General features: G+C 45.2%; 1 protein-coding gene across 5 annotated transcripts in view; it reads left to right on the forward strand.

The window, feature by feature from the left end:
* Slc23a2 (solute carrier family 23 member 2) overlaps positions 1 to 22,949 on the forward strand; it is a 123,014-nt gene that overhangs the window by 79,462 nt on the left and 20,603 nt on the right. For all 5 annotated transcript variants that reach the window (XM_058575684.1, XM_046433279.2, XM_046433280.2 and 2 more), the window contains 5 exons: positions 750 to 866; positions 3,715 to 3,872; positions 14,743 to 14,831; positions 15,832 to 15,902; positions 16,915 to 17,096. In XM_058575684.1, coding sequence (XP_058431667.1) covers positions 750 to 866; positions 3,715 to 3,872; positions 14,743 to 14,831; positions 15,832 to 15,902; positions 16,915 to 17,096 — 617 coding nt within the window. The remainder of the gene's footprint in view (positions 1 to 749; positions 867 to 3,714; positions 3,873 to 14,742; positions 14,832 to 15,831; positions 15,903 to 16,914; positions 17,097 to 22,949) is intronic.

Consider the following 22,949-nt stretch of genomic DNA (forward strand, 5'->3'; position numbering starts at 1 on the left):
ACTGGTTTTTAGTTGTCTTAATGGTAGTTAAGATGTGAACCTTATAGAGTTCATTATCTAGATGTTTTGAAAAGCCTCACCCAGGATGCCAGAGAGAAGAGGTTAAGAGCTTGAGGACTGAAGTCGGGTCTGGCTGTGAATCTGACTCAAACCCTAAGGGTCTATATACATTAGAGGTGTGTCCCCCCCCCCCCCCCCCCCCGTATTGTTGTCTGAGCAACAATGTTTTTGCCAGAAGGAACTGGTTTTTAGTTGTCTTAATGGTAGTTAAGATGTGAACCTTATAGCGTAGACTTTCTTTTTAGGTACAAAGATGCTTTCCTTACCAGGGATGCAATGGGATGGGGTTGGGTGGGAGGGGCAGACCAGTGCTTTTTGTTTGAAAGCAGTTGACATTTTATAACATCTGTTCACTGGAGGTCTCAGGGTGTCACTTTACAGTACCAAACCCTGGAGCGAGCATCTCTGTCCAACCAGGAGGATCCACTGACTTGGAGAGAAGCTCTGAGCAAGCTGGGTGCTTAGGGGGATGAGTTGATATCAAGGGACCCAGAATCCCAGAATCAGAGGATCAGCTGTCCCACTGAGTCAGTTTTTATTTGACCCTCGCCTCAAATGTGGCCAAGGCTCAAGATTTAGAGAAAGGCAGCCTGGGGATTAGAGTTGTTTCTCAGCAACAGCAGGCTGTATGGAGCTGAATGAACCTCGTCTGGGCCTTCACTGATTATGTCCTCTCCCCTCACCCACAGAGCTCTCTTGCAGAGACTCTGGACAGCACTGGCAGTCTGGACCCCCAAAGGTCAGACATGATTTACACCATAGAAGATGTTCCTCCCTGGTACCTGTGCATATTTCTGGGGTTGCAGGTAAGATGGTTCCTTCAGAATGTGTAACCACTGTCAGATGCCTGAATTGTCAAACACCTGAGTTTTTGGAAAATTCAAATTTGAATTTTATTTATTGAATATTTTATTATAAACTTACTCTTATGAGTGAAATATGGAATTTTTTAAAAAATATTTTTAAGTTGTTAATAGACCTTTATTTATATGTGGTGCTGAGAATCGAACCCAGTGCCTCACACGTGCCAGACAACTGTGCTACTGCTGAGCCCCAGCCCATGAATGGGAATTTTGTTTTTTATATCTTTATTTTATTTATTTATTTTTATGTGGTACTGAGGATTGAACCCAGTGCCTCGAATATGCTAGGTGAGTGCTCTACTGCTCAGCCCCAGCCCCCCATGAATGGGAATTTTTAACATCAATTTCAAAATAGCAGAGGAAGCCTGGTTCAGTGGCGCATGTTTACAATCCCACCAGCTTTGTAGGCTGAGGCAGAAGGATTGCAAGTTCAAAGCCAGCCTCAGCAACTTAGCAAGACCCTGTCTCAAAATAAAATGGGGCTGGGGATGTATGTGGCTCAGTGGTAAAGAACCCCTGGGTTCTATCCCTGGTACCAAGGGGGGGGGGGGGAAGCAGAGCAAGGGAAAAACTGGGAAAAGAAAGAAAAAAAATGTTCAGGGAATAATGAAGGGGGAAGAATAAGATGGTAGTAGAAATACAAAAGAAGGCTAGTTGTAGTGGTGCTTTCCTTTAATCTCAGTGATTCTGGAGGCTGAGGCAGAAGGGTCACAAGTTTGAGGCCAGCCTCTGCAACTTAGCAAGACCTTGACTCCAAATAAAAAAGGACTGGACATGTAGCTGTGGTCGAATACCTCTGGGTTCAATCCCTGAAACCAAAAAATAAAGAAAGAAGGAAAAAAAAGGAATAGAAGGTAGAATAGAAGAAAGCAGACCAGTACAGAGGGATTGATTTTTTTTTTTTTAATTTTTTAATATTTATTTTTTAGTTATCGGCAGACACAACATCTTTGTTGGTATGTGGTACTGAGGATCGAACCCGGGTACTTGCACGCTCTAGGCAAGCACTCTACCGCTGAGCCACAACCCCAGCCCCCAGAGGGATTGATTTTTACTGCCCATCCCTGTCTTGGCTAAATCCAGTCCACAGCCACGGCAAACTCTGCCATGAAATATGAGTAAGCCTGAAAAGTGCCCTTTTGGCCAGAACATAACTGGAAAGTCTTACCTGTAAAAAGAAGGGAAACTTGGCTATGGCTATAGAAGTGGCCACTTTGTCTTGAAGAGCAGGTAGGCTGGGGACAAGGCGAGGTGACACACGGAGGCCTTCTTCATGCTTGATACTTTCCCTTCTCTCTCTAGCTCCTTTTCCCACTTAAAGGATTAAAGTGGTTTTTTGGAGAAAGGGGACAAGGCAGGAAGCTCTTTCCTCAGTGGCACCTCCTGGCCTTCATTTGCTCTGTTGTTTTAGCTTGGACCCTGTTCTGAGGTCTGACTTTCCATTTTCCCTTTCTCAAGTTTGCATGATCAGTTGCCCTAGGGTTTCTCACAAGCTGTGAAAGTTGGTCTCAGAGCCCAGACACGTTTGCTTATGTGGAAGTGGGGTTGTGCCTGCTGACCTGGTGCTTTGGTCAGGTTTCCAGGCCCTGCCCTCCCTTTAGGTATCAGAACGCATGGCAGCCTTCATTCAAGGTGTCTAGCAAAGGAGCAGTCAGAGCCAAAGGAGCTGAGCTTGGTGAATATTTAACCTTGGGCCAAGTATCCTGAACCAGGTGCAGGAAACCTGCTGTTTGGAATCTTCCTATTGTAGATGTTTCTAAAAGTCTCCCCTAGTTACACAGGAGTGAAAAATCCTGCCTATCTTCTTGATAATGTGTAGTACACAAACTTGAGTAGCATGTTTCATCCCCAAGGAAACACCTGTACTGTTGGGCTTCATGGGCTGCTGGCAACGTGTTTGGCAAACATGGGCAGATGGGAAAGCTGTGGGGAAGAAAAGTAGGGAGTTTGCAGAACAGAAATGAGAACAAGCCAGGCAGGGAAGTGAGTTGTGAGTCCTGGGACTGTCCAGAGCCACAAGGAGTGGGGAGGGGTCCCCAGAGATGGAGCCAGTTCCTATAGCCACTGTGTCTTTACCTGTCTTGACAAGAACAGAAAAATTCTGTGTCTGCTGAACAATACCAGACCATAGAAAAATCTGGAAAATACCCTATGCAATGAAGCTTATGTAGCTTTAATCCCCTGACCTGAAAGAATTGAAAAAGAGCAAATAGGGCTGGGGATGTGGCTCAGTGGTAGAGAGCTTGCCTAGCATGTGTGAAGCACTGGGTTTGATCCTTAGCAAGACATAAAAATAAATAAAATATTGTGTCCATCTATAACTAAAAATATATATTTTTTAAAAAGCAAGAAACTACAGACTGTCTTAGCAATGCAGATTAAAAACAAATCCTAGAATAAAAGTACAGCTCGACTAACCAGGGTTTATTTGAAGAACGCAGGAGTGGTTCAGCATCACACAGTTAATGGATAAGAGGAGAAAGACCCAATGCCAATAAAGCTTTGGGGCAGGGGAGCAGGTGTCTCCAGTAAAAATACATAAGCTGTCTTGAGTCCTTTCTTTGTGCTGGCCTGGATTCATGAAAGTAGTAAGTCATCATATAAGGGGGGTAACAGGATAAGAAAACACAATGAAAAGGAAAAAAATGTGATTTGGCACATGAGAAATCGAAGAGATTCTTCATGTGAACTGTGTTTATATTTGAGATACTAGAGGAGCAAGTCCAGGATAAAACCAGGAGCAAATGAGGGAGGGTTCCTCTTTCCCTCTCGTCTCTTCTCTCACCCACAGCACTACCTGACGTGCTTCAGCGGCACCATTGCAGTGCCCTTCCTGCTGGCCGATGCCATGTGTGTGGGGTATGACCAGTGGGCCACCAGCCAGCTCATCGGGACCATTTTCTTCTGCGTGGGAATCACAACTTTGCTGCAGACAACCTTTGGCTGCAGGTGAGGCTGGGGTGTTAAAAGGGGGGTGCCGAAACCCTTAAGGCACTGAGCTGTGCCACTTGCCCTAGGCTGCTTGGAAGAACCAGCAGGACTTGGGACAGGGTCCTGGTTGCCGTTGATCCCCACCCCACCCCTACAGGGTTCCCCTCCACGTTTGTCCTCTTGGTGAAGAGCACTACCCGGTCCCAGTTGTGTAGCCTGGAAACTCAGCCTCTCTCCTATTTCTCTGTTGGCTGGCAAGTCACATCCTGTCTCCCGCAGGCATCCCACCTCCTCCTGTAGTACAGACCTGGACTGTTCCGCCAGGTTCCCAGTTGGTCTCCTTGCCTCCAGGGCTCCTCATTCTTACTCACTGTATACCCTGACCCTGCCCTGACCTCGTTCCATATTTCTGCCTCCACTTCTTCCTTGGGCTGACTAGGCTGAAGTTCCACTCCTTGTTTTAACTGAGATGTAACCTGGTGTCCATGTGTCCCTTGCTCTCTGCCTCTTCTGTTTTCAGCTGTGCGTCTGAGTCCTGCCTTCTGCCATCTCTGTGTGCCCTGCCGTCCCACCCTGCTGTGTCTTTGCCTCCCCACCCACCCAGCGCACACCTGCTCATCTTCTGTTCTGGCTTGCCCTTCCCTCCTCTGATGCGTGCCCAACTCCTCAGAAGCTTCTGCTGTTCTCTGGATTCCCACATGTGCACCTTATGTTCATTCCTCTCATGCTGCTTTATCATACTCTGCCCTTTGTGTTTTATGTCTCTTTGTCACTGGCTTATGCTGCCCTCCCTGATGCCAGGGCTTTAGCTTGTCCTCTTTCTGTATCCCTAGTGCCCAACTTAAGTGAATGTGGAGCTAGCCCAGGGAGGGATGGAAGTAACCTTTCCTTCCTCCTCCTGCAAGCTTGCCTTTTCCTCTCTTTGCTCCATCTTCTGCCCTCTTCATAGCACAGCTTCTTACTTTCCTAAGACTCTGCTGGGGTGTGGTAGGAAGCCACACTGGCTGGACTGTCTCCGAGTAAGCATGCAGGTTCTGTCTCTTGCTCCATCAAAAATAGTCTGAGTTAGGGTTGGCCTTCTCTGGGGGAAGTAGCAGAGAAGGCAGGTGGGAGTTGTGGTCTGCATTCTGAAAGACTCAGAGTCAAGAGGGTCACCCTTACTGGGGGACAGTAAGCAGTGCTGAGTGTTCTCATTGCAGTGTGGGTGGTGTCTTGAGAGAGTAGAAGGTAGCTCCCTCACAGGTCTGCTGGTAGAGGGAAGCCATGTGCACTGAAGGCCCCTCTGGGCAGCCTACAGTCACCATGCCTGACAAAAGGGAGGGTCTCCTCAGGGAACCCAGAGGAAGGGGACAGGGTTGTCATTGTCCTGCTGAGGAAGGAGCTGAGCCCAGGCCTTTGATGGATCACTTGAGCCAGACAGTTGAAAGTGGTGACAGCACCATTGGGTCTTTGGGCATAGCATTTGTATCCCTGTGTTGCAAGACCTGAGTGGATGAAGGTGATTTAGTTGGCTGGGGGACATGGTCCTTACCAGTGAACTCGTAGGCCAATCTGTAAATTCAGGAACTGCCTGTAGTTGGGATGGTTGGCTGAGCTGGAGAGGGTAGAAGGTGAGTTTACTACAGTACTGTCTGCCTCACTTACTTGGGGCTGCATCCCCACATCATGCCAAGGGCTAACCTGGTCAGCCTTTGTGCTAGGTAAGCAGAGCTGCCTAAGGTGACACATCAGGAGGTGTGGCAGACTTTGGGCGACTGTGTTTGGTCGTAGGGGGGTACCCTCTTTCCCATCAGAGACCCAAGACCCCAAAAGAACAATCCAAGTCAGTGTAGTTCACCTCCCTTCCCCTCTGCAAGAGTGGTGAGCTGGGAAAGAACAGGAGAGGGGTTGACACCCTGCCCGAATGGCTCAGAACCAGAAATAGGGGACTGTGGCTTGTGTGTGGGAGGTGTCTATGTGCTGTGTGCACACAGAGCTCAACCGTATTTGTTGTGGTGCAAGGAGCAGCATTGCCCCCTTGGCTTTCATCCTCACTGTGTGTGGTCTTGTGTTGGCTGTATGTCAGGAGGCAGGCATCCCATCCAGTGAGTGACCTTGGCAGTGAGCAAATGCTGCCAGGTAGAGAGGGTGTGCTTGAGGCACCCTGGCATGGTGCCGGTCTTGGGATGTGGGGTTTCTATGACTGTTGGGGTGTGGTGTATCCACACTCTTGCCCTGGGAAAAGAGGAAGAACCCCGACCCAGCCCCATACACACCTAGTGACTTGTCTGTGTGGAAGGTGCAGGTTACCCATGGAGGCAGCCAGAGGTGCCAGTACGTGTATAGTGAAGTACACAGCCAGCAGGTCACTGATGTCCTGCCAGGGAGTTGATAGGGAGTCACAGAAGAGATGGTTGCAGACACAGGTGCTGGAGACTCAACTAGCTCTTGGCATACAAAGGATGAAGAGTGGGTGTTTCCATTCAGACAGGGGCAGGAGCAGAGGCAGGAAGTCATGCCCTGGCACCGGATTCCCCTGAGCAGACTGAGGCTGGGACTTGGGTTATCAGTAGGGCACAGGGAACCTGTGTGGCTTTCTTAGCAGGGCACCCACCTGCTGGGACTGTGCCTCCAAGGCTACAGCTCACAGCATGTGGCAAATGGAAGGACCTACCTTCTCAACATTAGGACCTTGTTTTGGTGACCTCTGCTACTGCTTCCTTTGTGAAAATGAGACACTCTGCTTTAAGTGTCCTGTGGATAGCATTTTGCCATTATCTTAATATATTGTGTTTTTGTAGATTATAAGCTTCCTAAGATATTTTGGGAAGTGGTAGGATATAATAACTGAGAAGAATATCCTTTTAGTTCTGCTAGTTTCTAATAACATACCACACCATCATAATCTGTGAATTATCATTTTAATGAGTTTGTGTATTATTTCCTGCTCAAAACAGAATCAAATAAGCAATTGGGGTAAAGGGGATTACAAGGCTGGGACAGTGTGGGAGGGAAAGGCAGATAGGCCGGAGGGAGCTTTGTTGCCAGCCTCACAGCAGAGGACTGAAGGTGACCTGTGCAGGTTTGAGTGGTTTGGTTTTGTCCTCAGTCTTCAAGCAGCAGAAGGGAAAGTTTTCTCGTGTTCAGCTTTCATGATTTCTAAGACTTCTCCAACTCTAAGGTAGCTCTCCGTGTTGCATTTTATGTTCTGTGTTTGTGTAGTTTCCTGCTGCTGCTTGCTGGCACCTTGTACTCATCGCACTGGGGTGCAGGGACCCCTCTGCACAGGCCCTTCATTCTAAGGAAGCTAGAGGGAGCAGGTGCTGCTGTCGGTTCTCCTCCTCATTTAATTTGGGTTCCATGGTAAAGAGTGGGCTACTGCCCTGGAAACCTGATTTATCCAGTAAAAATAGCCAGAACTGATAGGGAAGCCATGGTGATGAGACAGATGTATGCCTTTGCAGACCCGAACCTGAGCACAGGGTGCCAGCCTCAAGGTGCCGCAACACAGTTGCTCCTCAAGATACACACCATCCCTCAGCTGTCCTTGACTCCCCACACAGCTGCAGGGATCGTGTGGTGCAGTGTGGCTGGACACTCTTCCTCCTTCGCTGCCGTCTCCCCTGCACAGAAGTGTCTTCCTTCCCTCCAGTGACCATTATCTTTTTGCCTTGGAGGTTGTGGGTCTCAGCCTCAATTGTGGGACCTCTGTTGACTTTAGAGCTTCCCAGAGCCTTTGTCTGCTGGGGACGGGGTGGTTTCTGGGATGGTGCCTCTTCCCCCTGCCTCCCCACTCCCACCTTCTCCTCTTCCTTCTCCTCCTTTGACCTTGGTTCCTCCAACTTTACTTTCAAGGTCTTTGTTCCTGTTCCAGAGTTCCCTTTAGTGAGGTGTTAACAGTTCTCATTCTGGTGGATTTGTGCTGTTAATTTTAGCTATCCGTGGGGCTTATTCTGGAAATTAGTACAAAGCCTTTAAAATCCTCAGTGGTCAGGCAGGGTTCAGAGCACCCCTAACTCAGAGTCACACAGCCTGCAAGCCATGCCCAGAGTCTCCCAGCTCTGCACTGACCCCCTGCAGCAGGGAGGAGCAGAGTCCTCTGCAGCCCTACCCCTCCCTCACCCCACTGACCTTCCCCTAGGTATGGCTGGAGGAGAACCCCACTGTCTTTGGGGGCTACCTCCAGGCTCTCCATCACTGTGGCCTCTCCATCAAAATAAGACTTTGGGTGTTGTGGGGGCGGGGGTACCTCTTTGGGCTAATTACAGACGTGCCTAGACACATAGTATTCCTTTCTGGGAAAGGGAGGGGGCCAAGAGTCATTGCAGCCTGTTCAGGAACCTAGTCTCTAACCAGATTGTCTGTCTGAGGAGGCGGTTCCCCTGTCTTCTGTCTTGCTAGGTTCTTGGGGCCTGAGAATGGGCCTTGTCCACGTGGTATGCTGAGTCCAGGATACTTCAAGGTTTTAAATCTGGGGCCTTTAATCCTGACTACTGAGAGCTTAAAAGAATGGAGGGCTGCAGTATGGGGAGGGGGAAGACTGGGGACCCCCCCATTCTTTTTCTGTATATGTATTTGTGTGGGGTTGTCTATGTGTTGTTTTTGTTTTTTGAAAAAATTGCCAATAACATGATGGCTCACTCCTAAGTACTCTCCCAGGAGTGAGGGTTTCTTGTAACCACATTTACCACATCTGAAGAAATGAGCAGTAGCCTGTCATATCATCTTCTATGCAGTGCACATTTGATTTCCCCAGTTGTCCCTAAAATATTTTTTATACTGTTGCCTGTGCCTCCCCAAGTCAGGATCCAACCATGTGCTTTTGTTTGCGGTGTCTCTTCATAGTAAACAGTTCCACCCTTTTCCTCTTCATATTGTCATCCTTATAAAGAGGACAGCCCAGTCATCTTGTCATCAGTGTCCCACAGTCTGAATTTGTCTGATTGTGTCTTTTCAGTGTTTTGTTTTGTAGTCCCTTTATTTGTATGCTGGAAGACGGGGCTAGAGGCATGGATGATTCAGGGTGAATATTTTTTCCAGTATTACCATGTAGGTGATGTCAAGCCCTTTGTATCCTGCTCTGTCAGGCACATAGTAGTAGGTTCTGGGGTTTTTTCTACCAAATAAAACATTTACCACCTCCTTCACTAAGAAAGAATTTTGGATAGTGCATTAAAATGAGAGACCAGTGAGAACCTGGAGGGGTGACTTTGTAAGATTTTACTCCCCAGGCCAGCCAGGTAAGGCTTTGGGCTCAGGTGTGTTGGGTCCTTTTTTACCATTCACTAGCCATGGGACTTTGACCAAGCTGTCTGGTTTCTCAAAGCCTTGTTCCCTCTGATATAAAATGATAATAAAAATGTTATTGAGCCTCAAACAAGGTAGTGTTTGTCCACACTTGCCTGTAAGCCCTCATTATAGTGAGTCTTCTAGAAGGGAAGGAGGCAGGTGGGTGCAGGGGAGGAAGGGGAGGCTACAGCCCAATAAAGTAGGTCATTGGTGGATGTAGTGGTGGGGGTGTGCCTTGGCCACACAGCCAGCACCCTGACTGGGAGGGGCCACACCAACCCCTGAACCTGTTGCAGACATCATCAGAAATGGTAATGGATTTGATCCTGAGCCACCCCTGCCTCAGCTGAGTACTGTACAAGGCTGGGCTGCTTGCCGGCACATTCCCTGTGCTCTGCATTGCTCCTCTTCCTCATGCTGCTCACTTCTTTACCACTCCTTTTTAGGTGGGTGACTGGCAAAAGCAACTTGATAGAGGAGTAGAGGACAGAGCTTGCTAGGAAGGAAGGAAGCTCCTTCTTTCTGTTTCTCTTAAGTTTTGAGACTGTTATGCATAACTGATATTTTAAGGGCTATTTCATCTTGTCTACCCACCGAAGACAGCTGATGAACATGTTTGTTAAAGTCCTGTCTGTCGAGGGGTAGCTGGCATACAGTAAGATCCGTTCTTTCTAACATGTAGTTGGGTGAGTTTCTACCTACGTGTATAGTCGCCTAACCACCACTGTGATCCACAGATAGGGTGTTGCCACATCCTGGAAGAGTTCTCTAGATTTTTCAGAAATAAAATTGTTTGTGCTAAAAAACCCTTGAACTGGAATAGTTGTTAATACCTTGTTTGTAAAGGAGGTTATCTAAAGGAACAGGAGAGAGAAATATGGAAAGAAAGATAGGCCCAGTTCTATTGGAATAGGTTGCAGATATCATCACGATCTGATGAGAACAGCATGGCATTTGCACTTACTACACTCAAGGGCCAAGAAACTACGACACATTGGTGGCAGTAAGCCCTCCTAGAGCCCAGATCTTTGTTCCCAGCCACCCTCCTCCATTGTAATTAACCAGGGCTCCCTGGAGGAGCTGTGACTGAAGGGTAGGAGCTGAGGAAACGACAAGGCCATATTGTGCCAGAAAACCAGGAATGTGTTTGAAGAATGATGGAGGGTGGGGATCCCTGTCAAAAGGGACAAGAACCTGCTTGAACAGCCTTCTGTTTTATGCTAACAAACCCTTGACCTGGAATAGTTGATAGTACTATCAAGTTTAGGACCATTTTATTAAGAACAGCCCACCAGGGCGCTGTGGCGCATGCCTATAGTCCCAGCAGCGTGAGAGGCTGAGACAGGAGGATCCCGAGTTCAAAGTCAGCCTCAGCAATAGTGAGGTGCCAAGCAACCCAGTGAAACCCGTCTCTAAATAAAATACAAAATAGGATTGGGGATGTGGCTCAGTGGGTGAGTGCCCCTAAATTTAATCCCTGTTCCCCCCCTCCCCCCCAAAAAAAGTCATGGCAGTAAATTTTATAAAACTTTGAATAAAAAGAAATTCATGAGTCTATAGGGATGTTCTGGAAAGAGAGGAAGAAAAAAAATGGGATAAAAAGGAAATCTCTCCTTTACAAAAGGATACCAATTAATAAATGTAGATGGAATGATAAAATCATAATATTAAAATCCCCCTCCATTAGACTATACAGCTAGTGGTAATAGTCACACCAGGAATCACTCTACAGATTGCTTATTTATTCAAATTAAGAGGTATAGTGGCCACTATCCTAACCAGGCATTCTTACCTATGGAACATCTTGACATGAAAGGTACCCTGATGTGACACTTGTGTTGTCTCCTTGCTATAAATGTGTAGCCTGGCCCTGAATATGACACATGATGTAGAAACTTGGATGGGATCAGGTATGTGTGTTTGCGGGGTGGGGTGCATAAGATATTTAAATATGCCTGAATACTAGATTACGTTATTGTTACTTTTCTTGAACACGGTAAAGGAAAGATGGTGATGTAGAAGAATATGCTTGTTCTTAAGAGATGCCTGCCAAAGTGCTTGGGTGAAGTATGCTAGGTGCGCCACCTTTCAGCTGATGGTGATGAGAAATAATCGGAAAATGTTATCAATCAAGAATAAAAGTTGTTTTCTTTGACACATTCCGTTCTGCTTTTTTCAGTGGTACTTAGAATACACATTCCTGGTGGTTGATTCAGTGATGAAACTATAGCTTCTCAAACTTGCCTATGTCACATAGAGATTATTGTTTTAAAATTGCCCTGCAGTCCAGACTCAAGTAGGTATTTATTTTGCAGTGAAAGGTTTTGTGCCAACTTTGGTTGCTCTTGTGGCTACTTGAAGCCAGGCACAGAGTACTCTCTGTGGTACTGAGTCTTGTTTTTGTTTCATTCACTTTCATTAAAGAATTTCAATATTTTGCACCTTTGGTGACTCTCATAGGATCCAGTGCCTTTTAAACTTTTTAAGACCTTTCTTTCTCTGATATACCAGAAGGGAATCTATGTCTGGGTTTACTGTGAAATTCATTCATGTACATTTCCTCTCTTTTGAGTACTTTTGATCTAAGTAGTGCCCTTTCTCCAGTTTGCAATTAAAATCAACACATCAGGAAGACTTAACCTCTGACCTTTTTTGGTACTAGGGATTGAACCCACGGGTGTATAACCACTGAGCCATATCCCCAGCCTTTGCATAGGGCCTTGCTAAATTGCTGATGCTGGCCTTGAACTTTCAAATAGCTGGGATTACAGGTATGCACCATTGCACCCAGCTACCTCTTCTAATTTAACAAAATTCCTTTCAAAGAACGTTTTATTAAGTGTTTGTTGGCTCTAGGGAGAAGATGGTGGGTGAAAGGGGCACACCTCCTCTTGTCAAGGTCATCTCAGCCTCAAGGGTGTGATGGGCAGGTTAGCATGGGGACTGTGTCAGTCCAGTGGCAGCACAGAAGGGAGCAAAAAGAGGCCAAGGGATATGTGGGACCTGAGCCTGACTGGTCCTTCACCTGAGCCAACACAAAGGCTGGGCGGGAATCAGTGGGGCAAGAACCACGCATGGAATCATGCCACAGCTTGTCGGACTGTTCTGTGTGGTTTGGTTCCTTCAAAACTGAGGATGGCTTCCAGGTTAAGGTGATCTGTCCCTGATTCCTACAGAGATCCTTTCAGAGCAAGGCCCTTCAATACTCTTCTTGCCTGTAGGAAGAGCTCAAGGCCTTGGCTGCTGTCCCCTCTGACCTTCACTCTGTCCCTCCCTGTGCCTTCCCCCTCAGTAAAATATCTGTGGCTCCTGGGTCTGTCATGCGGCTCTCGTTTTGTACCTCTCTCCTCTGCCTGGAATATTCATAGCCCCTTACAGATATGACAAAGTGCTTCTTGTTCTTTAAGGTCAGCTTAAGGGACTGTTCCCACAGAGCCCCGCAGCAAGTGGCACCATATACGCTGCTGCCTTTTGTGTGGCCACAGTCAGCGTCTCCTTCACATAGCAGGAACCCCTCAAGGGCTCAGGTGGTTTTTTTCTGTTGTCGTATCTGCTTTTAATCATACCTGTGACAAGCAGATAACTAAGAAATGTTTATCATGTGACAAAATGACATATCCCTCGTCTCTCACGGTTGGCAGGTTCAGCCTCACCTAGAGGTATTGTTCAGAATGTGAATCTGATGCCCCCACGGGATCTGTGGGTCAGAGCCAAGAGCCGAGGATCAGCCAGCTTCATGCTGTCACTGTCAGCTTCCCTCTTTTCCTCCCAAAGTCAGCTGTTAACTGTTCAAAGGGGAAGCGCCCTTTGAACGTGTGCACGCGCTCTTGGAACTTCCTGAGGTCGTTGCAGTCAGGGTGCTGGTTTGTGCTGCCAGTTCTAGGCCCACACTGCCTGTTGGCTGTCACCAGCCTGTGCAGGTAGTGTGCCCACCTTGATAGTGGACGTGTGATGTTGGCAGGGGCAGCTCTTCCCACTCCTCTTGGGAACCTTTTTTTGTTTCCTACTCCCAGGGGAACCAGGGTCCCAGCCAGTGAGTGAGGTTCTGTGCAGCAGTGCTCTTAGGGCCTTTTGTCCCGATTAAATCATAAAATGCTTGTCTTAAAAGGTGCCAAAATCAGGTTCAGACTGAGCTTTGAGGAGTAGAATCCAGAGCCAGTCTCGACTTCTGGACTTCCAGGGAGTCACCAGTGCCATCTGATGTCCATGGTCCTTAGGACAAGGTCTTTAAATGCAACTCATTATTCATGTTATAACACCCCTGGGGGACTTGCTTGAAACCTGAAACTGTGGTAAAACAGATATTCTCTGGGCCATTGGAGATGACATGCTCACCTCCTTTATCCTGAAAATTTGTGTTTAAGGGATTTTTTTAAGTCAAATGATGTTTTCCCTTTGATATACATTCTCACTTTGGGTGGCCTTCACTTCCACTTCCATAGCTCTGTGCTCCAGGCCCCTCCGGCAGGCAGTCACAACTGGATGTATGTGGAGGGCGTGCCCGTGGGAGTGGCTGTCAGCAGTGCATCTGGTTTGTACTGCGTGGCTCACCTCTGCCTTAAAGCTGGCATCCTGCCTACTCTCAATTGATTTTATTGCATGATTAAAATGTGACAAAAGAGTCTTGACCCTCATCTGGCTCAGACTGGAGTGTGCTGGGCTCTGGACTTTGAAAACAGCTGCTTGTCCTTCCGCCAGAGCCACTTCCTTTTCTCAGGCCAGTTGCTGTTTCACTGGCCAGGCTGACCAAGTCATTTAAGGATTTGGATGTCTGGTAGTTCCGGTCTCTGCAAACAGAAGGAACCAGTTTTACATTTTACCCCCTAAATAATGTGAAAAACAGTGATTAAGTTCTTGGTGCCAACCTAAATTATTCATAAAGTCAGTATGAATTATCTAAAATACAATCAAATGGCAACTTTGAGAATCTTTGCACTTAATTTGATGATGTGGTCAGAAATTTTAATGGAGACTCTTTTAGCTTTCTGGGCCCTTTAAAAATGTGTTAGAACACTGTTGAGTATTTTTTTTTTATGATTAAGCAGTAATGCCATTACTTTGTAACTTACAGCTTTTTTCTCCTTGACACATCTAGATCACTAATATGATTTTAAGACTTACTTTTTATGACTACGATGGTTCTTGACTCACAAAATGGAATGCCAGGGGAAGGTAGATTTTTTTTTTCCTAGTGATAATCAATAAGAATTTGCAAGAGCAGTGGAGGAGGGGAAATAGCAGATGTACGCTGATGTTTAATAAGCAGCCCACAAGCTCAGCAGGAAAGAGGGAAGCTCAAAGGCTAGATGGCCCCCACCCTTGAGGGGAAAGGTGGTGATGGTAGGGGCTGGTGTTGGGGTGCTGGCACCACCACAGGGGCCCCCCAGAGTCTCCCCTAAAGCTGCCTTGGTGCAGAACAGTAGGAGGGGAGGATGGAGAAGCCAGTGGCCCTGGCTGGGGGCCATAGGAGTTCTTTTCAGATGGGGGCTCTTTCTTTCAGGTGTGCCTGCGGTTACTCATGTGCTGTGTGTCTATGGAAAAGACTGTTAAGCTGTCAAATAGTGAAGTACCTCAGTAGTTCCCGATGCCGTGATCATGGTTTTGGTCTCGTTTCTTTTAGGTTACCCCTGTTTCAGGCCAGTGCTTTTGCATTTTTGGCCCCTGCTCGAGCCATCCTGTCTTTAGATAAATGGAAATGTAACACCACAGGTAATTGCAGTTATTTCCACATATGTCATTGGGGTCCTTTAATGCAGGTGATAAAAGGGAGGCCTGGACATACTGCCCTCAGCAGCGTTCACTCCTTCTGGAATTAGGTGCAGAACACACCAACCCCCAAACAGCTTAGAACACTCCAGTCTGTGGACCGTGTCTCTCTCTCTCTTTCTATCCACTCGTTCATCCCTAACCCTAGAGCAAATAAGGACCAGGAATGACCTCATTTCTCTATGCTAATGAAATTGATAAATATGGGACTGGAATAGAACAATATCTGCTATATTCCTGCCTGTCTCTTTCAGTGGATTTTATGACCCACCAGTAGTTACCGCTCTTGCTGCGTCAGCATCCCTTCTCTGAAACATCTTTGCTTTTTAAGGATCTGGCTACTGTGGTTTTCTGCAAATGACTTTCATTCCCCCTTCTTAGTGATTGCAAAGATCCTTAAGGTACCCAATAAGGACAGGAAAAGACAGGGAAGTTTGGGAAATCAGACTCAGACCTGTGGTACTCTCAAAATAGTTACATTTTGAGGTTCTAGGAGCCAAACTTTTCAGCCTTCATTTCCTTTGTTGCTCCTAGGAGTTAGTTTGTGACCATTAGTTTGATTTAGGAACTGGAGAAGACCCTCTGTTTTATCTAGGTTTTTACAACCTCAGTCCAGCCACCTTGCCATCGGGCATTTCAGTTAGCTGCTTGCAAAGGTTGGTTTTCTGTGTGAAGCTGGTCTAGTAATGGGTAGCACCACTTCAGTCAGTTTTTGACACGTTGGGGAGCTCTCAGAAGATGAGTACATTGATTAAATTAGTGCTGGGGACTCCACTTTGCAGTGTGATAAGCCCTTCTGTTGTAGGTTGAATTCTAGGGATGGGTAATGTCACAAATATACTTAAAACAGGGAGAAAATTCCTCTTAAAGGGTAAAATGAGTATGTCCTGTGAAATATCGCCGTCACTACAAGGAAAACTTTGTCTTTGTTTTTGTTTTCAAGATGTTTCAGTTGCCAACGGGACAGCTGAGCTGTTGCACACAGAGCACATCTGGTACCCCCGGATCCGAGAGGTAAAGGACCCGCGCCACCGGCTTGCAGCTTCTCCGTGTTTCTTCTTCTCGGCTCCCATGCTGGGCGTGCCCAAGAAAGCACCGTTGCTTTACCAAGTCTTCCTTTTTCTCTTCAGTTACTGAGATGTTTATTCCTGTTGTTAAACTAAATTTACTCCATGGCTTCGTGCCACCAGACAGTGTTGTTCTTTCCTCCTACAGACCCACAGACCTGCCCACGCACACCCTCTAGTAAGTTGAGGCTCACGGCTCACTTGGAGGAGCTGCCCAGGCTTGTCACAGGCAGCAGAATTGGCTGTTCTGCCCTCGGCATTTGCCTGTGTTTGTTGAAAGAAGTAAAGATATTTGTCTACTAAAGTGCCGTTGAACCAAGCGGTGTGTGGCAGACTCCAGACATGAAGAACAGCTGACAGTGTATACATATCTTCCCAGGCTCACGAGATCAGTAGAATTAGCCTGGATATGGCCATTCTGCAGGATAGAGCCATTCCTCTAGAAGTTTTGTCAGTGATATTGTCTTTTAAATGTCGTGTCTCCCCCCCACCCCCACAACCCCCGTGGTACTAGGGATTGAACCCAGGGTCTTGAGCATGCTAGACAAGCATTTTACCACGGAGCTGTGGCCCCAGCCCTGGGTTTCGCTCTTGAAAGCCAGTGTGGTACTCTTAGTACCTCAGTGTTCCTATAAGGCTGGTTTGGAAATGTCTTCTTAAACGAGAATCATACATTTTGTGTATTTCATTTATTTTCATTTGGAAAAGGCAAGCTGGCTTTGTGTTCAGTGCCCCTTTCTATAATTTTCTAACATTGCCGATGTCATACTCAAGTTTTCTAGACCTTAGTACCTCCACTGAAGTTTTTTTTTGTGGGTTCCCAAGGAATTTTTTAGCTATTGTGCCTACATTATAATAACTTATTGCCTTGCAGAATTGTCAGTTGTGGTTACAGGTGACATTCCGAGTGTTTGACATCCAAGCTGTTCATTCTCATGTTGTATTTTCTCTTATTTCAGATCCAGGGGGCCATCATCATGTCCTCATTGATAGAAGTGGTCATCGGACTTCTTGGCCTGCCTGGAGCTCTGCTGAGGTACATCGGGCCCCTGACCATCACGCCCACAGTGGCCCTCATTGGGCTTTCCGGTTTCCAGGCAGCAGGAGAGAGAGCAGGAAAGCACTGGGGCATCGCCATGCTGTAAGTGTTCTGAACGCACCCGATTGGGGACAGGCAGACTCTCCCCCACTACTGCTATGAGAACCTTTGAGAGTATTTGGAACGTTTGCACAGACTTCAAAAAGCCGTAATAAAAGAAAAAAGAAAAAAAAAAAACGAAGAAGAATGTTCTGACATTTTAAACTTTGATTCATGCTTGGGAATAGTTGAAGGGTTTTCTTAGAGTTTGGGAAGTGACATATAGCCAGTGTCACAAAGGCAGATGTGACAGTGATGTGGAGAGGGAAGGTCCAGAAGGCATAAGCTTTGATGAGAGGTAAGATGGAGGCACCACCAGCTCTCACCTTGTGAGTCACACCAAGTCTCTTATGCATGAGTTGAAATACTGAGAAGCCACATTTCTTAGAGCTCATCCTGTCCACGCCAGAGATTTCACATAAACCTGTAGCTCAGACCTCTGAACTCCGGACTTCCAGAATCAGTGCCCAACTTGCTGTCTCTGCTTGATATTTCACAAGACAGCTCAAACTGACACGCTCCCTGTTGCTTATGCCAGAAACCCTAGTGACGTCCTTGACTCTTCCCTTCCTCCATTCCCCACATATAGTGGGTCTTACACTTGACTCCATAGCAAACCCTGGGTCTGTCCAGGCCTTCACTGCTCTATGGCCCACCCTCAGCCACTGACTCCTCACTGTTCTCCAGCTTATCTCCTCTCCCTTCCTGACCATTCCCAGTCCTGTAACATGCTTATCCATTAGTGTCTTCCAGGCCTCTTCCTCTGTCCCCTCCTTTTGAAACTCCAGTTGGACACAGCTAGACTTCTGGAAGCTTTTAGGTCTTGTCCCAACATCTGAAACCTCACCTGCTGCCTCTTGGTGAGTCTGTTTGCATCTCTTGGCCTGGTGCTTTGGGGGCCTTTCTCTGAGAGCTCCGACAGGCAGAGGTGGGAAATTTGAATTCCTTCTCAGATGTCTGCCTCCCCTCCACTCCTGCTCATCTCTTTCTAGAACTCCTAGGATGTTGGATCTCCTGGATTCTTCCACTTCTCTGTCCTTTTCTATCTTGTCGTTTTTCTCCTCTGCTTTCCTCAACTGTACCTGTTAATCCTTCGGTGGGATTTTTCATTTCTGCTCTTGTGATTTTTGGTTTCCAAGACCCGTTTGTCCTTGGGATGTCACCTGAGGGCAGGTGTCAGCTGTGGGCCAGTTCCGTGGCACACCCAGCACCTGGTCCACCTTCTGTTACAAAGTAGGTGCTTGGTAAGCACCATGTGAGTGAGTGTGGGAAGCCCTGGGAGTGGAGAAAGCCCATGTCCACCGTAGCAATCAAGAATGATCCCTAAGGAAGCTTTGGCCCAAATAGTTGACAGCGAGTGTATTAAATCTTCAGGGAAGACAGAATTCCTGTTTATAGCGTTCTAGAGCTTTGAGAAAGAAGGAAAATTTCCTGATTTTATTTTAATGGTGAAACCTAACTGAGCTAATAATACAGAGGAACTGTTGGCTCTCATTTTTCCTTTCTAGGGTTATGTTAAGGAAAAAAACCCAGAATTGACTGGTGGTTTTGGAGGATGTTCCAGGCAAAGAGTTCTGGGTTCATATATGTTCAGGTAGAATGCTAAAGTTCAGCATCTTTGTCTACTGTAAGGTTCCCTGGGATTTTTTAAGATGCAAATTTGTAAGACTCTTCCCAGAAAAGAGCCTGAGAATCCAGCACTGCCCATACTTAATTGAAAGAATAGTGCATTATGTATCATTTCAGGAATTCAAGAATGATTAAATATCAGACAATCTATTAAAATTTATCATGGGTCCATAGTGTATTTTTTCAATAAGTTTTTATGACTAAAAAACCACTGTGACACACTAAAAAATATTTAGTGTAAGGTGACATACTTGAAACTAATGAGGAGTGGAAGAATTATGTAGGAAAAATTAGATAATTATTTGGAAAAAAAGATTCCTAGTTTATAGCAATTACATTTCAGTTGAATTAAACACTTAAATGGAGGAACTAGAAAAGGGCTGGGCTGTGGCTCAGTGGTAGAGCACTTGCCTAGCACATGGGAGGCACTGGGTTTGATTTTCAGCACCACATGTTAATAAATGCGTATATATAAAAATATGAATATGGAAAAAAGTGCTAGAAAAAAATCTACATAAATATTTAATCCTAAAGTGAGAAATATTTTTTAAAAGATACTGAAAAGATAAAATTTGATAGATTTCACCACAGCTGCATTTAAAATGCATATCAAAAACCAATGAAACTGGGGCTGAGCATGTGGCTCAAGTGGTAGCGCGCTCGCCTGGCATGCGTGCGGCCCGGGTTCGATCCTCAGCACCACATACAAACAAAGATGTTGTGTCCACCGAAAAATGAATAAATAAATATTAAAAAAAAAAAAAACCAATGAAACAGAGACTATGGTTGTAGCTCAGTGGTAGAGCGCTTGCTTATTAGCATGTGTGAGGCACTGGGTTTGAGCCTCAGCACCACATAAAATAAGTAAAATAAAGGTATTGTATCCATCTACAACTAAAAAATATTTAAAAAAAAACAACAACACTGAAGCAATCTAAAATGAATCTGAGAAGACAAATTCTTCAGAAAGGCTAATGTCCTTAATTCATAAAGTTTAAAAGACAGAATCCCAGTGGAGTAATGGTTAAATGATACAATATGAGCAGCTGTAAAGCAAAAAAGGAAATAAAAATAGCTAATTACATGTAAGAAGGTTTATCTTTCCTAGTTATCAAAATGTATGTTATCTACACCAACTTTGTTAGGAGTGAGAGTGGACCAAGTTGTGCAAGTGTGGGTTTGCTCCAACAGTCAGCATTTAAGGACATATCCCCAGGGTTAGTAAGGGTAACACATCTGTGACTGCCATTTCCAGCACAGTGCATATATCTTTAATAGGAACAGTATTCTTCCTAAGAAATTAATTTTTAAAAAATTTGCTTTTCTTATGAAAAATTTCAAACTATTCAAAAGAGGAGAGATTAGTTTAATGGCCCATGTTCTGTCACCAAACACTCTGGAGCAGTCTTTTTTCACCTATACCCACTGCTCCCTAGACCCCTCCATTTCACTTAGTTCTATTAATTTGAAATTAAGTAATTAAGTTACTAAACAGAGAAATCTAACATAGAGCAAGTCTTCCCACTCACCTATCTCTGAGAAACAACCCCTTATGATAACTTGTAATTCAATGTTTATTCTTCCATATTTTTTTGTTTTCATGCAGATCAATATAAACATGCACATGTATTGTGTTGACATCAGATTATTTTGTAGTTTGTTCTTTGGGGGCTCACCTTTCCGAGATAGTGTTTTTAGATGGGTCTGATTCATTCTAAATGTACACTAATTAAGTATGAATGGGCTGTAATTTATGTAGCCATTCCCCAATTGATATTCATGCATGCTGTTTAAGCCATTTGCTATTGTAAACATATGCTGAAATATGTATCCTTATGCATAAAGAATGAATATCAAAATGAATATTAAAATAAGTGATATTTTTTAAGTTGTTGAAATTGGCAAGCATTTAAAAGTATGATAAGACCCCATGTTGCAGTGAGTAGCAAATGGACATTCTTGGTCTCTTTGGGTGGGCTTACATCATTGTTCACATTGTTTCCCTTGTCATGTATACAGAAATTGCTAGACAAGATGCCCATTAAATGGAATGCTAAGCTAAGCAGCCATTCAGGCACTGATAGTTTACACCATATATTGAAGTGTAAAGGTGTTCTTGGCATTAGTAAGTGCTAAAAACTGGTTAAGAAGCAGCCTATAAAGTATGCTCCCAGGTTGGGTTAGATAATGACCTCCTTGCCCCAAAGATGGTGGCAGCCAATGGTCACCTATCTGTTTTGATCCCAGTGTCCAGCCTCCCATGAATATCCAGAGAATAAAAGCCCTTTTGGATAGATGGGAGTGTTAAATGTTTTTTATCACCTAATGGATTATGAGTGAGCTTCAGAATTTTGTCTCTTTGCTTTTGCTTATCTGCCTTTAAATTTTCTCTACAGTTTACAGTGCATCACTTGCCTTATATTAAAGTAAAAGAAAGATCAATAAAAGGCAACATGTAAATGTAAGGTGAAATGTAAAGATAACATGTAAAGCACCCAGGGCAGTAGGCGTACCACAGCCTGAGGACTTGGGCTGAGACCTTTGTCCTTTTTCTTTGTGAGCATAGCATGCCCCCACTCTGAGCCTCTGTTCTTGTCTCCCTGTCAAGCAGATGCCTGCTCCCTACTCCATGCATTTGAGGATAAAAATAATATAGAAGTAGATGGCTTTGTAGTAGGAAGAAAACAAGTGTGTCTATCTGCCTAATCTGCTCACTTAATTTGAGTTGAGGGGCTGCAGTTGTAGCTCATTAGTAGAGCACTTGCCTAACATGTATGAGACCCTAGGTTTGATCCTCAGCACTACATTTAAATAAATAAATTAAATAAAGGTATTGTGTCCATCTACAGCTAAAATTTTTTTTTTTTAATTTAATTTGAGTTGACACATGGTGGGGCCTGGGATCTGGGTGTCTTTTCTGGATTGTCTGTGTCCCCCATCCCCTCTTAAATGTGCTTTGAAGAGTGAGCACTTTAGCACAGGTGGGTGTCATCTGAAACAATAATAGCACCAAACTTGGTGTGTTTTGGATTTCATAGTATTAATTACTTTGAAACAAATAAGTAGCTTTTCTTTAAAAAAATGAAAATTTTACATAGGTCTAAACTTAAAATAATGTCACTTTTAACATCTCTCATTGCTATATTGGTTTTTTGTTAGACTGCACTGTCCCAGAGGAATTGAAATAACTTGGACACCATGATGTTTCCACCTTGAGCTGAGCTGGTATTGTCAGACACTTCTGAGGGCTCACCAGTTCACCCAAGTGTCTAGACAGGCGAGGAGGACTGTGGAACATACACACATCTGTTCTCCAGCCAAGCTTTGGTCTGCATCTCAATAGGAATGTGACAAGGGAGCTGTGCTTGCCTAGCTGTCGGTGGAGCTAATAATTCCATCTTGCCAATTGGAGCAGTGCCCAGGAATAATTAAGCTAAGCTTTGAGAACCCATGATTCTTGCCAACTCTACCTCAGGTTATAAGTGAAAGAGTGAGTCCAAGTGGAGGATTAGGCACCTCCTTGGGTGATTAGGCACATCATTGCTTGCCTGTATTATTTTGGTGATGATGTCTACCCAAGAGCATGAGAAGTGGTCCCACACTTGCCAGCCACATGGGGACATCAGACTGATGAGGAAGTGTCAGCTTCCTGTTGTAGGGAGGTCGCTGCCTATCCCTGCCTTCTGTGTAGCACTCAGTGACACTGGCTCAGGAATGTGAGGCTTAGGGATAAAGGGCTTCTGCTGCCATCCTGGTCCTACACCCTGCAAACCTCACTGTGTGATCTTGGACCACTGGCATTGTGTCTTTATAAAAAGAGGATCTGGAAACCACTCCATAAAGCTGAGATATGCATAGAAAAGCCTTAATGTAATGTCCTGCACACACAAACCTCTCAGAATATTATCACTGATTCTACCTAATGTAGTTTCTTAAATATTGAAGTTTCACTTTTTGCTTTTTAAAAATAATTTGTACTTGTGTATAAATCAGAAAATGCCTAAAAGTAGGAAAAAGTAGTCACATATCGTATTTTCTGAAGTCAGTCCCCTTGAGCATTTTGGATCACATCCTTCTCACCTGGTAGCGTGTATGTGCACATGCTCATGGTATTTTCTCAGTTTGCTTTTTAGTTAATTCCTAGTTGTAAATATACTGTTAGATATGTAGTATCTGGCATCTTTCCCTGATATACTGTGAGTTTTCCCCTCAATGTGTATATTCTTT

Source organism: Marmota monax, unplaced genomic scaffold, assembly GCF_021218885.2.
Source record: "Marmota monax isolate L192 unplaced genomic scaffold, Marmota_monax_Labrador192_F-V1.1 WCK01_AAM20220418_F8-fsc00014, whole genome shotgun sequence".
Taxonomy (NCBI): Eukaryota; Metazoa; Chordata; class Mammalia; order Rodentia; family Sciuridae; genus Marmota; species Marmota monax.